This window comes from Oncorhynchus gorbuscha, linkage group LG21, assembly GCF_021184085.1.
Source record: "Oncorhynchus gorbuscha isolate QuinsamMale2020 ecotype Even-year linkage group LG21, OgorEven_v1.0, whole genome shotgun sequence".
NCBI classification, from domain to species: Eukaryota; Metazoa; Chordata; class Actinopteri; order Salmoniformes; family Salmonidae; genus Oncorhynchus; species Oncorhynchus gorbuscha.
The window spans coordinates 45,473,246-45,487,892 of record NC_060193.1 but is presented as its reverse complement, the minus strand read 5'-3'; the positions used below and the strand labels follow the sequence as shown (position 1 = coordinate 45,487,892).

General features: G+C 51.4%; 1 protein-coding gene across 3 annotated transcripts in view; it reads right to left on the bottom strand.

Annotated features, from left to right (window-relative positions):
* The window catches only part of LOC124008216 (aryl hydrocarbon receptor-like), an 84,698-nt gene that overhangs the window by 46,172 nt on the left and 23,879 nt on the right, over positions 1–14,647 (bottom strand). For 2 of the 3 annotated variants that reach the window (XM_046319330.1, XM_046319331.1), the window contains exon 4: positions 6,335–6,450. In XM_046319330.1, coding sequence (XP_046175286.1) covers positions 6,335–6,450 — 116 coding nt within the window. Of the gene's footprint in view, positions 1–6,334; positions 6,451–10,991; positions 11,083–14,647 lie in introns of those variants that run through there. The other variant, XM_046319332.1, reaches the window with a different exon arrangement.

The following is a 14,647-nucleotide window of genomic DNA, read 5'->3' as shown; positions in this document are numbered from 1 at the left end:
GTGGAGGAGAGGTGAGGAGAGGAGAGGAGCGGTGGAGGAGAGGTGAGGAGAGGAGCGGTGGAGGAGAGGTGAGGAGAGGAGTGGTGAAGGAGAGGTGAGGAGAGGAGAGGTGAAGGAGAGGTGAGGAGAGGTGAGGAGCGGTGGAGGAAAGGTGAGGAGAGGAGTGGTGAAGGAGAGGTGAGGAGAGGTGGAGGAGAGGTGAGGAGAGGTGAGGAGAGGAGAGGTGGAGGAGAGGTGAGGAGAGGTGAGGAGCGGTGGAGGAAAGGTGAGGAGAGGAGTGGTGAAGGAGAGGTGAGGAGAGGTGGAGGAGAGGTGAGGAGAGGTGAGGAGAGGAGAGGTGGAGGAGAGGTGAGGAGAGGTGAGGAGCGGTGGAGGAAAGGTGAGGAGAGGAGTGGTGAAGGAGAGGTGGAGGAGAGGTGAGGAGAGGTGAGGAGAGGAGAGGTGGAGGAGAGGTGAGGAGAGGAGAGGAGCGGTGAGGAGAGGTGAGGAGCGGTGGAGGAAAGGTGAGGAGAGGAGTGGTGAAGGAGAGGTGAGGAGAGGTGGAGGAGAGGTGAGGAGAGGTGAGGAGAGGAGAGGTGGAGGAGAGGTGAGGAGAGGTGGAGGAGAGGTGAGGAGAGGTGAGGAGAGGAGAGGTGGAGGAGAGGTGAGGAGAGGTGAGGAGCGGTGGAGGAAAGGTGAGGAGAGGAGTGGTGAAGGAGAGGTGAGGAGAGGTGGAGGAGAGGTGAGGAGAGGTGAGGAGAGGAGAGGTGGAGGAGAGGTGAGGAGAGGTGAGGAGCGGTGGAGGAAAGGTGAGGAGAGGAGTGGTGAAGGAGAGGTGGAGGAGAGGTGAGGAGAGGTGAGGAGAGGAGCGGTGGAGGAGAGGTGAGGAGAGGAGAGGAGCGGTGGAGGAGAGGTGAGGAGAGGAGTGGTGAAGGAGAGGTGAGGAGAGGTGAGGAGAGGTGAGGAGAGGAGCGGTGGAGGAGAGGTGAGGAGAGGAGCGGTGGAGGAGAGGTGAGGAGAGGAGGAGAGGAGCGGTGAAGGAGAGGTGAGGAGAGGAGGAGAGGAGCGGTGGAGGAGAGGTGAGGAGAGGAGGAGAGGAGCGGTGGAGGAGCGGTGGAGGAGAGGTGAGGAGAGGAGGAGAGGAGCGGTGAAGGAGAGGTGACGAGAGGAGGAGAGGAGCGGTGGAGGAGAGGTGAGGAGAGGAGGAGAGGAGCGGTGGAGGAGCGGTGGAGGAGAGGTGAGGAGAGGAGGAGAGGTGAGGAGAGGTGAGGAGAGGAGGAGAGGTGAGGAGAGGAGCGGTGGAGGAGAGGTGAGGAGAGGAGGAGAGGAGCGGTGGAGGAGAGGAGCGGTGGAGGAGAGGTGAGGAGAGGAGGAGAGACAAGCGGCCCCACTCTGAGGACGTGTCACATGAACACAAAGACAGGCTGGAGTTGGGGAGGAAGAGGGGGAGGAGGAGGAGAGAGAGAGAGGAAGAAACATAACCATACAGAGTGTCTCACACTTTACTATTCCATCTCCCCCACAATGCTCAGGGGAAAGGAGTCGTGCTGTCGCTCTGTTCGCTCTAGGTGTGTATGCGTGCGTGGGTACACGTTCCCTAAACCAACCGACGGCACTACAGGGCAGCTGTCCTGATACTCACGCCCTCGAACACCCCATCATATTAATTTCCAACATGTCAGCAAGGAGAACCCCTTTACACAATCTGCACTGGATGGAAGCCATAGCCTCATAGCCTCCATCAAGTCCTTTTTCCATGGATGTCACCCAGAGAAACATAACCCAGATAATATCAGGTTGGATGATTCCATCCCTTTAGCAAGTTAAATAGCTATATGACTCAAATTCTACTTGGCAGACCCAACATCATATTCCCCCAGTTAGCGCTGTGTACACCGTACTTCTTAGCTTTTGTCTGGGTAAGCTATAATGAACTCAGTGTCCACAAACGGCTTGTCCAGGCCTGCCTTTATTTCTGTCTTTAAACCTGAAGGCTCCTAGTTCTGTCTGAAACCCTGACATCCATGGGATCCCGGGGAGCCTCGCAGCTGCCGGCTCATATAGTTTCCTCTTTATTATGCAGGCCTACGCTCTCTCAAAACATATCCAGAAAGCTGCCACCCCCACTGCCACCCCGGGCCATCTATAAGTCCACCCTCCTCTCCTTCAGCAGCCCCGTCCTCCACTTCCTAGTTCTATCTCCATGGCCCGACGCCCCCACACTGTACACAAACACTCAGAAAGCAGAGCGGTGTTCAGGCTCTCTGTATAAATATTTAGATTCATCTGTCTAGCTGAAGAACACACAGCCATCTCCCTTGGGGGGGGGGTTGGGGACATGGGCAGTCACCAAACATCTTGATCAAAAATGTATTTTTCATATTTAATGGGGCTGAGGACATCATGCACTTGTCCAGGATGAAAGAACGCTGCCTGCTGTAGTTCTAGCGGCCGTCGGCAGACAGAACGAAACACAAAGTGGCAAGGGGATGTGAGAGAATGGAGAGAGAGAAAAGATCACGAGAGAGGAAGGAAGGATGAAGGGAGATAGAAAAAGAGAGCGATGGAGTAAGAGAGATGGAGAGAGCCTGTTCCAGTCGTCAACACGGCAGAGCTAGTCGTTCGTTTTCCCAGCCTGTATGTTATCTGGTCTGGGTGTATGTCCCCTGACAGTGACAGCAAACACTGGAACAGACTGGCAGGCCAAACACTGGAACAGACTGGCATGCCAAACACTGGAACAGACTGGCAGGCCAAACACTGGAACAGACTGGCAGACCAAACACTGGAACAGACTGGCAGGCCAAACACTGGAACAGACTGGCAGGCCAAACACTGGAACAGACTGGCAGGCCAAACACTGGAACAGACTGGCAGGCCAAACACTGGAACAGACTGGCAGACCAAACACTGGAACAGACTGGCAGGCCAAACACTGGAACAGACTGGCAGACCAAACACTGGAACAGACTGGCAGACCCAAACACTGGAACAGACTGGCAGGCCAAACACTGGAACAGACTGGCAGACCAAACACTGGAACAGACTGGCAGGCCAAACACTGGAACAGACTGGCAGACCAAACACTGGAACAGACTGGCAGACCAAACACTGGAACAGACTGGCAGACCAAACACTGGAACAGACTGGCAGACCAAACACTGGAACAGACTGGCAGGCCAAACACTGGAACAGACTGGCAGACCAAACACTGGAACAGACTGGCAGACCAAACACTGGAACAGACTGGCAGACCCAAACACTGGAACAGACTGGCAGACCAAACACTGGAACAGACTGGCAGACCAAACACTGGAACAGACTGGCAGACCAAACACTGGAACAGACTGGCAGACCCAAACACTGGAACAGACTGGCAGACCAAACACTGGAACAGACTGGCAGGCCAAACACTGGAACAGACTGGCAGACCAAACACTGGAACAGACTGGCAGACCAAACACTGGAACAGACTGGCAGACCAAACACTGGAACAGACTGGCAGGCCAAACACTGGAACAGACTGGCAGGCCAAACACTGGAACAGACTGGCAGGCCAAACACTGGAACAGACTGGCAGACCAAACACTGGAACAGACTGGCAGACCAAACACTGGAACAGACTGGCAGACCAAACACTGGAACAGACTGGCAGACCAAACACTGGAACAGACTGGCAGGCCAAACACTGGAACAGACTGGCAGGCCAAACACTGGAACAGACTGGCAGGCCAAACACTGGAACAGACTGGCAGGCCAAACACTGGAACAGACTGGCAGACCAAACACTGGAACAGACTGGCAGGCCAAACACTGGAACAGACTGGCAGGCCAAACACTGGAACAGACTGGCAGGCCAAACACTGGAACAGACTGGCAGACCAAACACTGGAACAGACTGGCAGACCAAACACTGGAACAGACTGGCAGACCAAACACTGGAACAGACTGGCAGACCAAACACTGGAACAGACTGGCAGACCAAACACTGGAACAGACTGGCAGACCAAACACTGGAACAGACTGGCAGACCAAACACTGGAACAGACTGGCAGGCCAAACACTGGAACAGACTGGCAGGCCAAACACTGGAACAGACTGGCAGGCCAAACACTGGAACAGACTGGCAGACCAAACACTGGAACAGACTGGCAGACCAAACACTGGAACAGACTGGCAGACCAAACACTGGAACAGACTGGCAGACCAAACACTGGAACAGACTGGCAGGCCACAGGGAACAAACAAGGGTTTATTCCTTTTTTGTACAATCAGTTGTTTTCTTTTTGGTATGTACAGATATTGATTCATGCATTCACGTCTCCCATGCCTTTCGTGAACTTCAAATGCTTATGGAATTATATTTTGATCCACTGAAAAGGTAACCTGAATGATGTGGACTAAAATTGGTAAAGTACATTAGGCTATATGGAGAATATCATATAACACCTTTCTGCTCTCATTTTACCGCCCTTTTCAATAATGGATGTCCTCACAGTCACTCTATAATTCATGGCCAAGTGTCTGAAATGGAACATAGCAAGACAGCCAGCCCTGGTCAGAAATAGCCTCTCCTCTCCTCCGACCCCCTCTCCTCCGACCCCCTCTCCTCTGCTTCCCCCATCTCCTCTGCTTCCCCCATCTCCTCTGCTTCCCCCATCTCCTCTGCTTCCCCCCTTTCCTCTGCTTCCCCCATCTCCTCCCTTCTCTTTCCGGCCCTCTCAACAGCAATGTCATGAATAAGGACCTCGCCTTCGTTTACCATCTCTCTCACTCTCTCTCTCTCTCTTTCCCCCTCTCTCTCCATTTACTCTTCTTTCTCTCTCAAATACACCATTTCCCTCATTTCCTAACCCTCCCTCCCTCCCTCCCTCCCTCCCTCCCTCCCTCCCTCCCTCCCTCCCTCCCTCTGTAGCTCAGCCTGTCTTAAGAGATTCTGTGTTGACTGTTCTGGCACGGTGGGATTCTGCATGATGGCACAACAGTGGGGGCTGTAGATGAAGCAGATCACATCTCCCCTGACTGAACATCCAGCACAGAGCAGGGCAGAATATAGAGCACTGTCCCTTTTAAAGGACAATTCCAATCAAAAAAAGACATTTTGGTATTCGTCTCAGTAGTTAACTGTTGATACAGTCCCAAAGATCAGGCAGAATAGAGCACTGTCCCTTTAAGTGCAGGGCCAAATAGGCCCCAGTAAGTGCAGGACAGAATAGAGCATTGTCTCTTTAAGAACTGGGGGGGGGGGGGGGGGTGAATGATGGCACCAAACTAGGCTATGGCATGGGCATTGAATGTTTCCCCATGTAACTTTTGTAGCTACTCTAAATGAGTCCAAACTAATCAGCTGGTCTCAGCAGGCCTGGTACAACCTTTTCCTTCTAGGCTGAGATCCTGTTAAGGAAAGAGCCCAATCTGCCAATAACCATCCAGGAGAGTGGTCAGCATGTTAGCGAAAAGTATCTCTCATCCTGTGGGTGGTCTCTCTCTCTCTCTCTCTCTCTGACAATCTCTAAATGCAGCAAGACATGGCGTCTGTTTGTGAAAACCAGCAGTACTTAACTTTCCCCCATAGAAATAGAATTACAACACTATGACTACATACATCTATACTTGTCCCCATGTGGTGCGCTCCCGCTACAAGACAGACTTTCCATGTCTGCCGTGTTGTGCCTGCTGTGTGTGAGAGCCCTGCAGTCTCCTGTCTCACCTGCCTCTCTGTCAAGGCTCTTACTGTGCCTGCCCGGGAAAGCTTTCTATCGAAGCACTGCTCACTTAACTGAGCTACGCTTCAGCCAGACAGCTCTCTCTCTCTCTATCTCTCGCCAGGCTCTCTCTCGCCAGGCTCTCTCTCTCTCCAGGCTCTCGCTCTCTCTCTCTCTCGCGCTCTCTCTCCAAGCTCTTGGCATGCTTAAGGGACAGAACAGAAGCCCAGCAAGTTTGGGGAAATGCTAAGACATATAGCGATGCCCTCTGGCAGGTAGGCAGGCAGGCAGGCAGCGTGCTCTATAAAAACCAGGCCTGATCTGAAGCGAGACACGCTAGATGAGATGAGCTTCACAGAGTGAGTAGTCTTCTTATGTCTACTGGTCAGTTTGGAGGAGAGAGGAGTAGACCAGTTGTGCCTGGGCTGCAGGTGGTGGTGTGGGTATAGATGTGTGTGTATGTGTGTGTGTGTGTGGAAAGACAGCTCGTAGTACTCCTTGACACAATGAGTGGCCATATAGAACATTCTGATGCAAGGATTTGAAACATATTCGGACACAGTTTCAGTGCCTAGAATGTAGGGCAGACGCAAGCTGGGGTGTCACACTGCTCGTCGTGTGTTTGTGCCCTGCACCTGGAGCCCACCAACCTGCAATAGGAGTTCACCCTCGGACATCCAGCCGTCCACCAATCCCGTTGTCTCGCTGCTGTCATGGTTACCACCGTTGGCCTTCAAACCCTTGCAAGCCTGGGTCTTCAGGGCAACTATCGAGTGAGAGCGAAACAGGGAGAGGGAGATAGAGGGGAGAGAGAGAGAGAGGGAGATAGAGAGAGAGAGAAGGAGAGAGGGGAGAGAAAGGGAGAGAGGAGAGAGGAGAGAGAGAGGTCTTAAGTCTTTGAAATAGTGTTTACAGAGAACTGCTGTGAATGTCAGAGTGCTTTATAACACACGGGCATGACAGGCCCCTAGCTCATTAACAATTCAGTAAACATCATTTTCGAAAAGGCTCATTCATATGACTCGCAACAACAAACGCTATCCACCACCACAAATACGAAACCGATCATATGGCATTGATAATCAAAGCTTTAAACAGTTTAAAGGGGGCTTTAAAGGCTGATGTGGGTTCTGCCAGCGTTCCAGGTTTTCCCAGCAGGCATTGCGAGGTGCTTTCTTTAGCTTAGTCTAGTGCATGCTGCTGCCTAATCTCGCTCTCTGTAGCTGTGCTAATGGCTCATGTCTGCTCTGACTGAGCCCATGTTAGTTTGAAGTACTACTGATGTGTTTGCAACTGCTCATTATGAGAGGGGGATGATCCAGTGAGGCAGACAACATTAGCCTGGACAGAAGGAGGAGAAGACCATGGGGGGATTAGGGGGAGGAGAAGACCATGGAGGGGATAGAGGGAGGAGAATGGATGGGATAGGGGGAGGAGAAGACCATGGAGGGGATAGAGGGAGGAGAAGACCATGGAGGGGATAGAGGGAGGAGAAGACCATGGAGGGGATAGAGGGAGGAGAAGACCATGGAGGGGATAGAGGGAGGAGAAGACCATGGAGGGGATAGAGGGAGGAGAAGACCATGGAGGGGATAGGGGGAGGAGAAGACCATGGAGGGGATAGGGGGAGGAGAAGACCATGGATGGGATAGGGGGAGGAGAAGACCATGGATGGGATAGGGGGAGGAGAAGAACATGGAGGGGATAGGGGGAGGAGAAGACCATGGAGGGGATAGGGGGAGGAGAAGACCATGGAGGGGATAGGGGGAGGAGAAGACCATGGAGGGGATAGGGGGAGGAGAAGACTATGGAGGGGATAGGGGGAGGAGAAGACTATGGAGGGGATAGGGGGAGGAGAAGACCATGGAGGGATAGGGGGAGGAGAAGACCATGGAGGGGATAGGGGGAGGAGAAGACCATTGAGGGGATAGGGGGAGGAGAAGACCATGGAGGGGATAGGGGGAGGAGAAGACCATGGAGGGGATAGGGGGAGGAGAAGACCATGGAGGGGATAGGGGGAGGAGAAGACCATGGAGGGGATAGGGGGAGGAGAAGACTATGGAGGGGGTAGGGGGAGGAGAAGACTATGGAGGGGATAGGGGGAGGAGAAGACCATGGAGGGGATAGGGGGAGAAGACTATGGAGGGGATAGGGGGAGGAGAAGACCATGGAGGGGATAGGGGGAGGAGAAGACCATGGAGGGGATAGGGGGAGGAGAAGACCATGGAGGGGATAGGGGAGGAGAAGACTATGGAGGGGATAGGGGAGGAGAAGACTATGGAGGGGATAGGGGAGGAGAAGACTATGGAGGGATAGGGGGAGGAGAAGACTATGGAGGGGATAGGGGGAGGAGAAGACCATGGAGGGGATAGGGGGAGGAGAAGACCATGGAGGGGATAGGGGGAGGAGAAGACCATGGAGGGGATAGGGGGAGGAGAAGACTATGGAGGGGATAGGGGGAGGAGAAGACTATGGAGGGGATAGGGGGAGGAGAAGACCATGGAGGGGATAGGGGGAGGAGAAGACCATGGAGGGGATAGGGGGAGGAGAAGACCATGGAGGGGATAGGGGGAGGAGAAGACCATGGAGGGGATAGGGGGAGGAGAAGACCATGGAGGGGATAGGGGGAGGAGAAGACCATGGAGGGGATAGGGGGAGGAGAAGACTATGGAGGGGATAGGGGGAGGAGAAGACTATGGAGGGGATAGGGGGAGGAGAAGACTATGGAGGGGATAGGGGGAGGAGAAGACTATGGAGGGGATGGGGGAGGAGAAGACTATGGAGGGGATAGGGGGAGGAGAAGACCATGGAGGGGATAGAGGGAGGAGAAGACCATGGAGCGTATAGAGGGAGGAGAAGACCATGGAGCGTATAGAGGGAGGAGAAGACCATGGAGGGTATAGAGGGAGGAGAAGACCATGGAGGGTATAGAGGGAGGAGAAGACCATGGAGGGTATAGAGGGAGGAGAATGGAGGGTATAGAGGGAGAGGAAGACCATGGAGGGTATAGAGAGGGGAGAAGACCATGGAGGGGATAGAGGGAGGAGAATGGAGGGGATAGAGGGAGGAGAATGGAGGGGATAGAGGGAGAAGACCATGGAGGGGATAGAGGGAGGAGAAGACCATGGAGGGGATAGAGGGAGGAGAAGACCATGGAGGGGATAGAGGGAGGAGAAGACCATGGAGGGGATAGAGGGAGGAGAAGACCATGGAGGGGATAGAGGGAGGAGAAGACCATGGAGGGGATAGAGGGAGGAGAAGACCATGGAGGGGATAGGGGGAGGAGAAGACCATGGAGGGGATAGGGGGAGGAGAAGACCATGGAGGGGATAGGGGGAGGAGAAGACCATGGAGGGGATAGGGGGAGGAGAAGACCATGGAGGGGATAGGGGGAGGAGAAGACCATGGAGGGGATAGGGGGAGGAGAAGACCATGGAGGGGATAGGGGGAGGAGAAGACTATGGAGGGGATAGGGGGAGGAGAAGACCATGGAGGGGATAGGGGGAGGAGAAGACCATGGAGGGGATAGGGGGAGGAGAAGACCATGGAGGGGATAGGGGGAGGAGAAGACCATGGAGGGGATAGGGGGAGGAGAAGACCATGGAGGGGATAGGGGGAGGAGAAGACTATGGAGGGGATAGGGGGAGGAGAAGACCATGGAGGGGATAGGGGGAGGAGAAGACCATGGAGGGGATAGGGGGAGGAGAAGACTATGGAGGGGGTAGGGGGAGGAGAAGACTATGGAGGGGATAGGGGGAGGAGAAGACCATGGAGGGGATAGGGGGAGGAGAAGACTATGGAGGGGATAGGGGGAGGAGAAGACCATGGAGGGGATAGGGGGAGGAGAAGACCATGGAGGGGATAGGGGAGGAGAAGACTATGGAGGGGATAGGGGAGGAGAAGACTATGGAGGGGATAGGGGAGGAGAAGACTATGGAGGGGATGGGGGAGGAGAAGACTATGGAGGGGATAGGGGGAGGAGAAGACTATGGAGGGGATAGGGGGAGGAGAAGACCATGGAGGGGATAGGGGAGGAGAAGACTATGGAGGGGATAGGGGGAGGAGAAGACTATGGAGGGGATAGGGGGAGGAGAAGACTATGGAGGGGATAGGGGGAGGAGAAGACCATGGAGGGGATAGGGGGAGGAGAAGACCATGGAGGGGATAGGGGGAGGAGAAGACCATGGAGGGGATAGGGGGAGGAGAAGACCATGGAGGGGATAGGGGGAGGAGAAGACCATGGAGGGGATAGGGGGAGGAGAAGACCATGGAGGGGATAGGGGGAGGAGAAGACTATGGAGGGGATAGGGGGAGGAGAAGACTATGGAGGGGATAGGGGAAGGAGAAGACTATGGAGGGGATAGGGGGAGGAGAAGACTATGGAGGGGATAGGGGGAGGAGAAGACTATGGAGGGGATAGGGGGAGGAGAAGACTATGGAGGGGATAGGGGGAGGAGAAGACCATGGAGGGGATAGAGGGAGGAGAAGACCATGGAGCGTATAGAGGGAGGAGAAGACCATGGAGCGTATAGAGGGAGGAGAAGACCATGGAGGGTATAGAGGGAGGAGAAGACCATGGAGGGGATAGAGGGAGGAGAAGACCATGGAGGGGATAGAGGGAGGAGAAGACCATGGAGGGTATAGAGGGAGGAGAATGGAGGGTATAGAGGGAGAGGAAGACCATGGAGGGTATAGAGAGGGGAGAAGACCATGGAGGGGATAGAGGGAGGAGAATGGAGGGGATAGAGGGAGGAGAATGGAGGGGATAGAGGGAGGAGAATGGAGGGGATAGAGGGAGGAGAATGGAGGGGATAGAGGGAGAAAGAGGAGATGTGGGAATGAAAAGAGCTGAAGCCTTACAATGACACTGAGATAAAGCATTCTGAATTATTAGTATACTGAATATGCTTTAGAGAGGGAGAGAGAAAACAGAGTAAGACAGAGAGAAAACAAATAGAGGGAGAGAAAGGGAGAGAGAAAACAGAGTAAGAGAGAGAGAAAACAAATAGAGGGAGAGAAAGGGAGAGCGAAAACAGAGTAAGAGAGAGAGAAAACAAAGAGAGTGAAAGAGAGAAAAGTGAAGGACAGGGCAGGACAGGTTTTTCCCCCCACTTGTGTGAGACGTGGAAAAGGCATTAGTGTACGGGTGAGCGAAAGGTCACCAAGAGGTGTGACATCTCTACAGCACCTCTAAAGCTGGAGCATCACTCTGGAGACTCACTCTGTCCAGTGTGTGTGTGTGTGTGTGTGTGTGTGTGTGTGTGTGTGTGTGTGTGTGTGTGTGTGTGTGCCTCAGTCTGCTCTTACCGTAGAACTAGCTAGAAGTACTCTACCCACAGTACCCCCTCCTCATCCCACATGGTCCAGTCTGGATCACAGGCTCAAACCAGTAGGGAGGTAGCCTGGCCCTACAATATGGACATACCGTTAAACACCACACACACACACACACACACACACACACACACACACACACACACACACACACACACACACACACACACACACACACACACACACACACACACACACACACACACACACACACACACACACACACACACACACACACACACACACACACACACACACACACACATATAGCTCGAAGAAACACATACTAGAAATCTAAATGAACATGTCATATTGGACGTAGGCTACTGCTCAACTGGAGAAAATGAAGTTTGAGTTGTAACACCCAAACGCAGGGGAGGGATTAGACTCTAGAGTCTTTCAGCGTGACCCCTGACCTCTGACCCCTATACAACTCCCTGAGCCCTGAGCAGCGTGTGGACATGATGCTTTAAATGAACAACACACAGGTCTATAGTGATCTGGAGGAGGACTTGATAGAGGGGACTGGGGGGAGGCTAGAGGGTACAATAGAGGGGTCACAAGGTCAACCCACCCACCATCTATCGGCATCAGGTCAATGTGCTGGGGTTCAGACCCAGATTCAAACCCGGACTCAGACCAAGACACAGATTCAGACTGACACGCTAAATCCTTCTGCTCGGTAATGATATAAACTCATCTACTGGGAAGTATCAGCAAAGGATCTAAAATCAGCATTCGTTTTCTGCTTGGTGAAGATAATAAGGAAAAACTTGATAGTAAAAACTTTCAGCTCTGTTTCATCCGTTAAGATACAATTAAAAGGCATTCTAACATAGTTGAATTCATACGCGACCAAACGATGTTCCCCTGCTCCTCAATGAGAACGATTTGGCTCTGTTTTGACGGAGACAAATGGAGAAGTTTAAAGGTTAAAAGCCCAGGGGAAGCATTGGAAAGAGATTGAAGGCTTTCTGCCTCGGTCGACATCGGCCTTCTTCCTTCAAAGGCATTGTGGGAGTTCTGTGGCCTCTTTCCCATTGGCTTTAGCTGGATACCACCAGCGGCAGGGCTATAAGGCCGGGCAGCCAGTACGCAACCAATGGTACTTCTCAGGACCCCAACACAGTCTCTGCGACTGGAGGGCGAAACAGAGATACCAATTGTTTCACAATGCATGCAGCGATCCCCTGAAACTCATTGTCCAAACAAGTAGAACGATTTGAATGATAGAAACTCTCATAGCATTCCGTGTACAGTATATTACAATACACTACAGTACAGTGCACTACAGTACATTACAGTAGATTACATTACACTGCAGTACAGTACATTACAGTAGAGTACATTACACTACAGTACAGTACATTACAGTAGAGTACATTACACGACAGTACATTACAGTACAGTACAGTACACTACACAGGGTCTAGTGCCTGTCTATCTGTCAGCTTGGGGTTAAAAACATGCTACCCTCTCTCACACACCCAACGTTGCTCTCATGAATACGGATCTGTGTCTCATTTCCACAAGGAAGCAGTAGAGCAGTAGTGTGTCAGTCTGTCCTCTCTCTCTCTCTCTCTCTCTCTCTCTCTCTCTCTCTCTCTCTCTCTCTCTCTCTCTCTCTCTCTCTCTCTCTCCTCTCTCCCTCTCCCTCTCTCCCTCTCCCGCCAACTAGGAAGAGTATTCCTAGTTAGCGGGGCTGTTTCCCTAGCTACCTGAAATCTAGAGTTGTCGTCTCTGTTAGCGATGTTGTTTTTCTGGTCGCTGCTGCGTCCTGGGTCGTTGTCAATATCGTAAGCCGTTGAGCCCGTGGAAGAGAGGCTGAACATCAACTGGGTGAAACCGGGGGGCCCGGATCCTCCTTATAAAACATGAATTAACACGTTGGTGCAAATAGTGTAGCGGTGGTATTCTGAAGAAGAAGAAGAAGAAGAATCGGCAGCTTGTTGCTATTCTGGACAGAACAGAACAGGTTTCAGTTAGAACCTCATCTTTATCCCATCTCTTCAACACAATCAACTCTTTCATTCAACATGGAGATCAACTGGACTCTGGAATGCTCATAATCAACCCAGTGCTTGCCGACAATTCTACGTACTTAGCCCCAGAAATCAACAGCCCAGATATGAGAAAATCCACTATGACGTTAGCCATACTGTAGCTTGACGGCAAGTGCCAATACATCACACCTGTCTAAATGAATGAACAGGGGAGCGATGAGAGATTTCACTGAGAGAGAGTGCAGTGTAGTGGAACCAAAGGAGAGACATGTCAGCCATCAAACATTAACACCAGGCCTATTTGTGTGCCGCGCCACGTGTTGATGACACCACAGCAGCGGCAGAAGCCTGTGACACACACAATGCCCGGGGCGCCTAGGAAACAGAAAGTGCTTTTGACTCCGTAGAACAAGGGGAGTGCCTACCTGCCGCCCGCTTACTGAACACAAACACTTCCTGTTTGGCATAATGGAGAGAGTGGTGGCAGCCAACAAGCAATATAAACATCAGAATAGGAGCTCCTCAACTCCAGTGTACAGATGACCGACTCCGTCGGGGCGGGCCACCACCTGCATTCTCTAACCTCCCTACTTCTGGCTGTGACTCTGTGGCTGAGTGCACTAGGGATAGATGGCTACTGTCCTGAATACTGTAACAGTAAACGGTATTGTACTGTTGTAAATATATGGTTGCGTGGTTGAGTGCATACCCATGCACTTTGTGACTATGGTTGGTTGGTTACTGTACTGTTACTGTACTAATGTAAATAGTTACTATGCTGTACTATTTTAAAGATGGTTACTGTACTAATGTAATTAGTTATTGCGCTGTACTATTTTAAAGATAGTTACTGTACTATTTGTGAAAATGTTGCCCGCTGAATGCTACGCTGAATGCTAACGCTAAATGCTACGCTAGCTATCAATACTGTTACACAAATGCTTGTTTTGCTATGGTTGAAAAGCATATTTTGAAAATCTGAGATGACAGTGTTGTTAACAAAAGGCTAAGCTTGAGAGCTAATATATTTATTTAATTTCATTTGCGATTTTCATGAATAGTTAACGTTGCGTTATGGTAATGAGCTTGAGGCTGTATTCACGATCCTGGATCCGGGATGGCTAGAATCAAGAGGTTAAAGATGGTTACTGTACTAATATAAACAGCTGTACGCTGTACTATTTTAAAGATGGTTACTGTACTAATGTAAACAGTTATTGCGCTGTACTATTTTAAAGATGGTTACTGTACTAATGTAAATAGTTACTATGCTGTACTATTTTAAAGATGGTTACTGTACTAATGTAATTAGTTACTACGCTGTACTATTTTAAAGATGGTTACTGTACTAATGTAAATAGTTACTACGCTGTATTATTTTAAAGATGGTTACTGTACTAATGTAAATAGTTACTACGCTGTATTATTTTAAAGATGGTTACTGTACTAATGTAAATAGTTACTACGCTGTACTATTTTAAAGATGGTTACTGTACTAATGTAAATAGTTACTATGCTGTATTATTTTAAAGATGGTTACTGTACTAATGTAAAAACAGCTACTGCGCTGTACTATTTTAAAGCTCTCTGAACTACTCTGCTAAATACTGTCACAGATAGCTACAA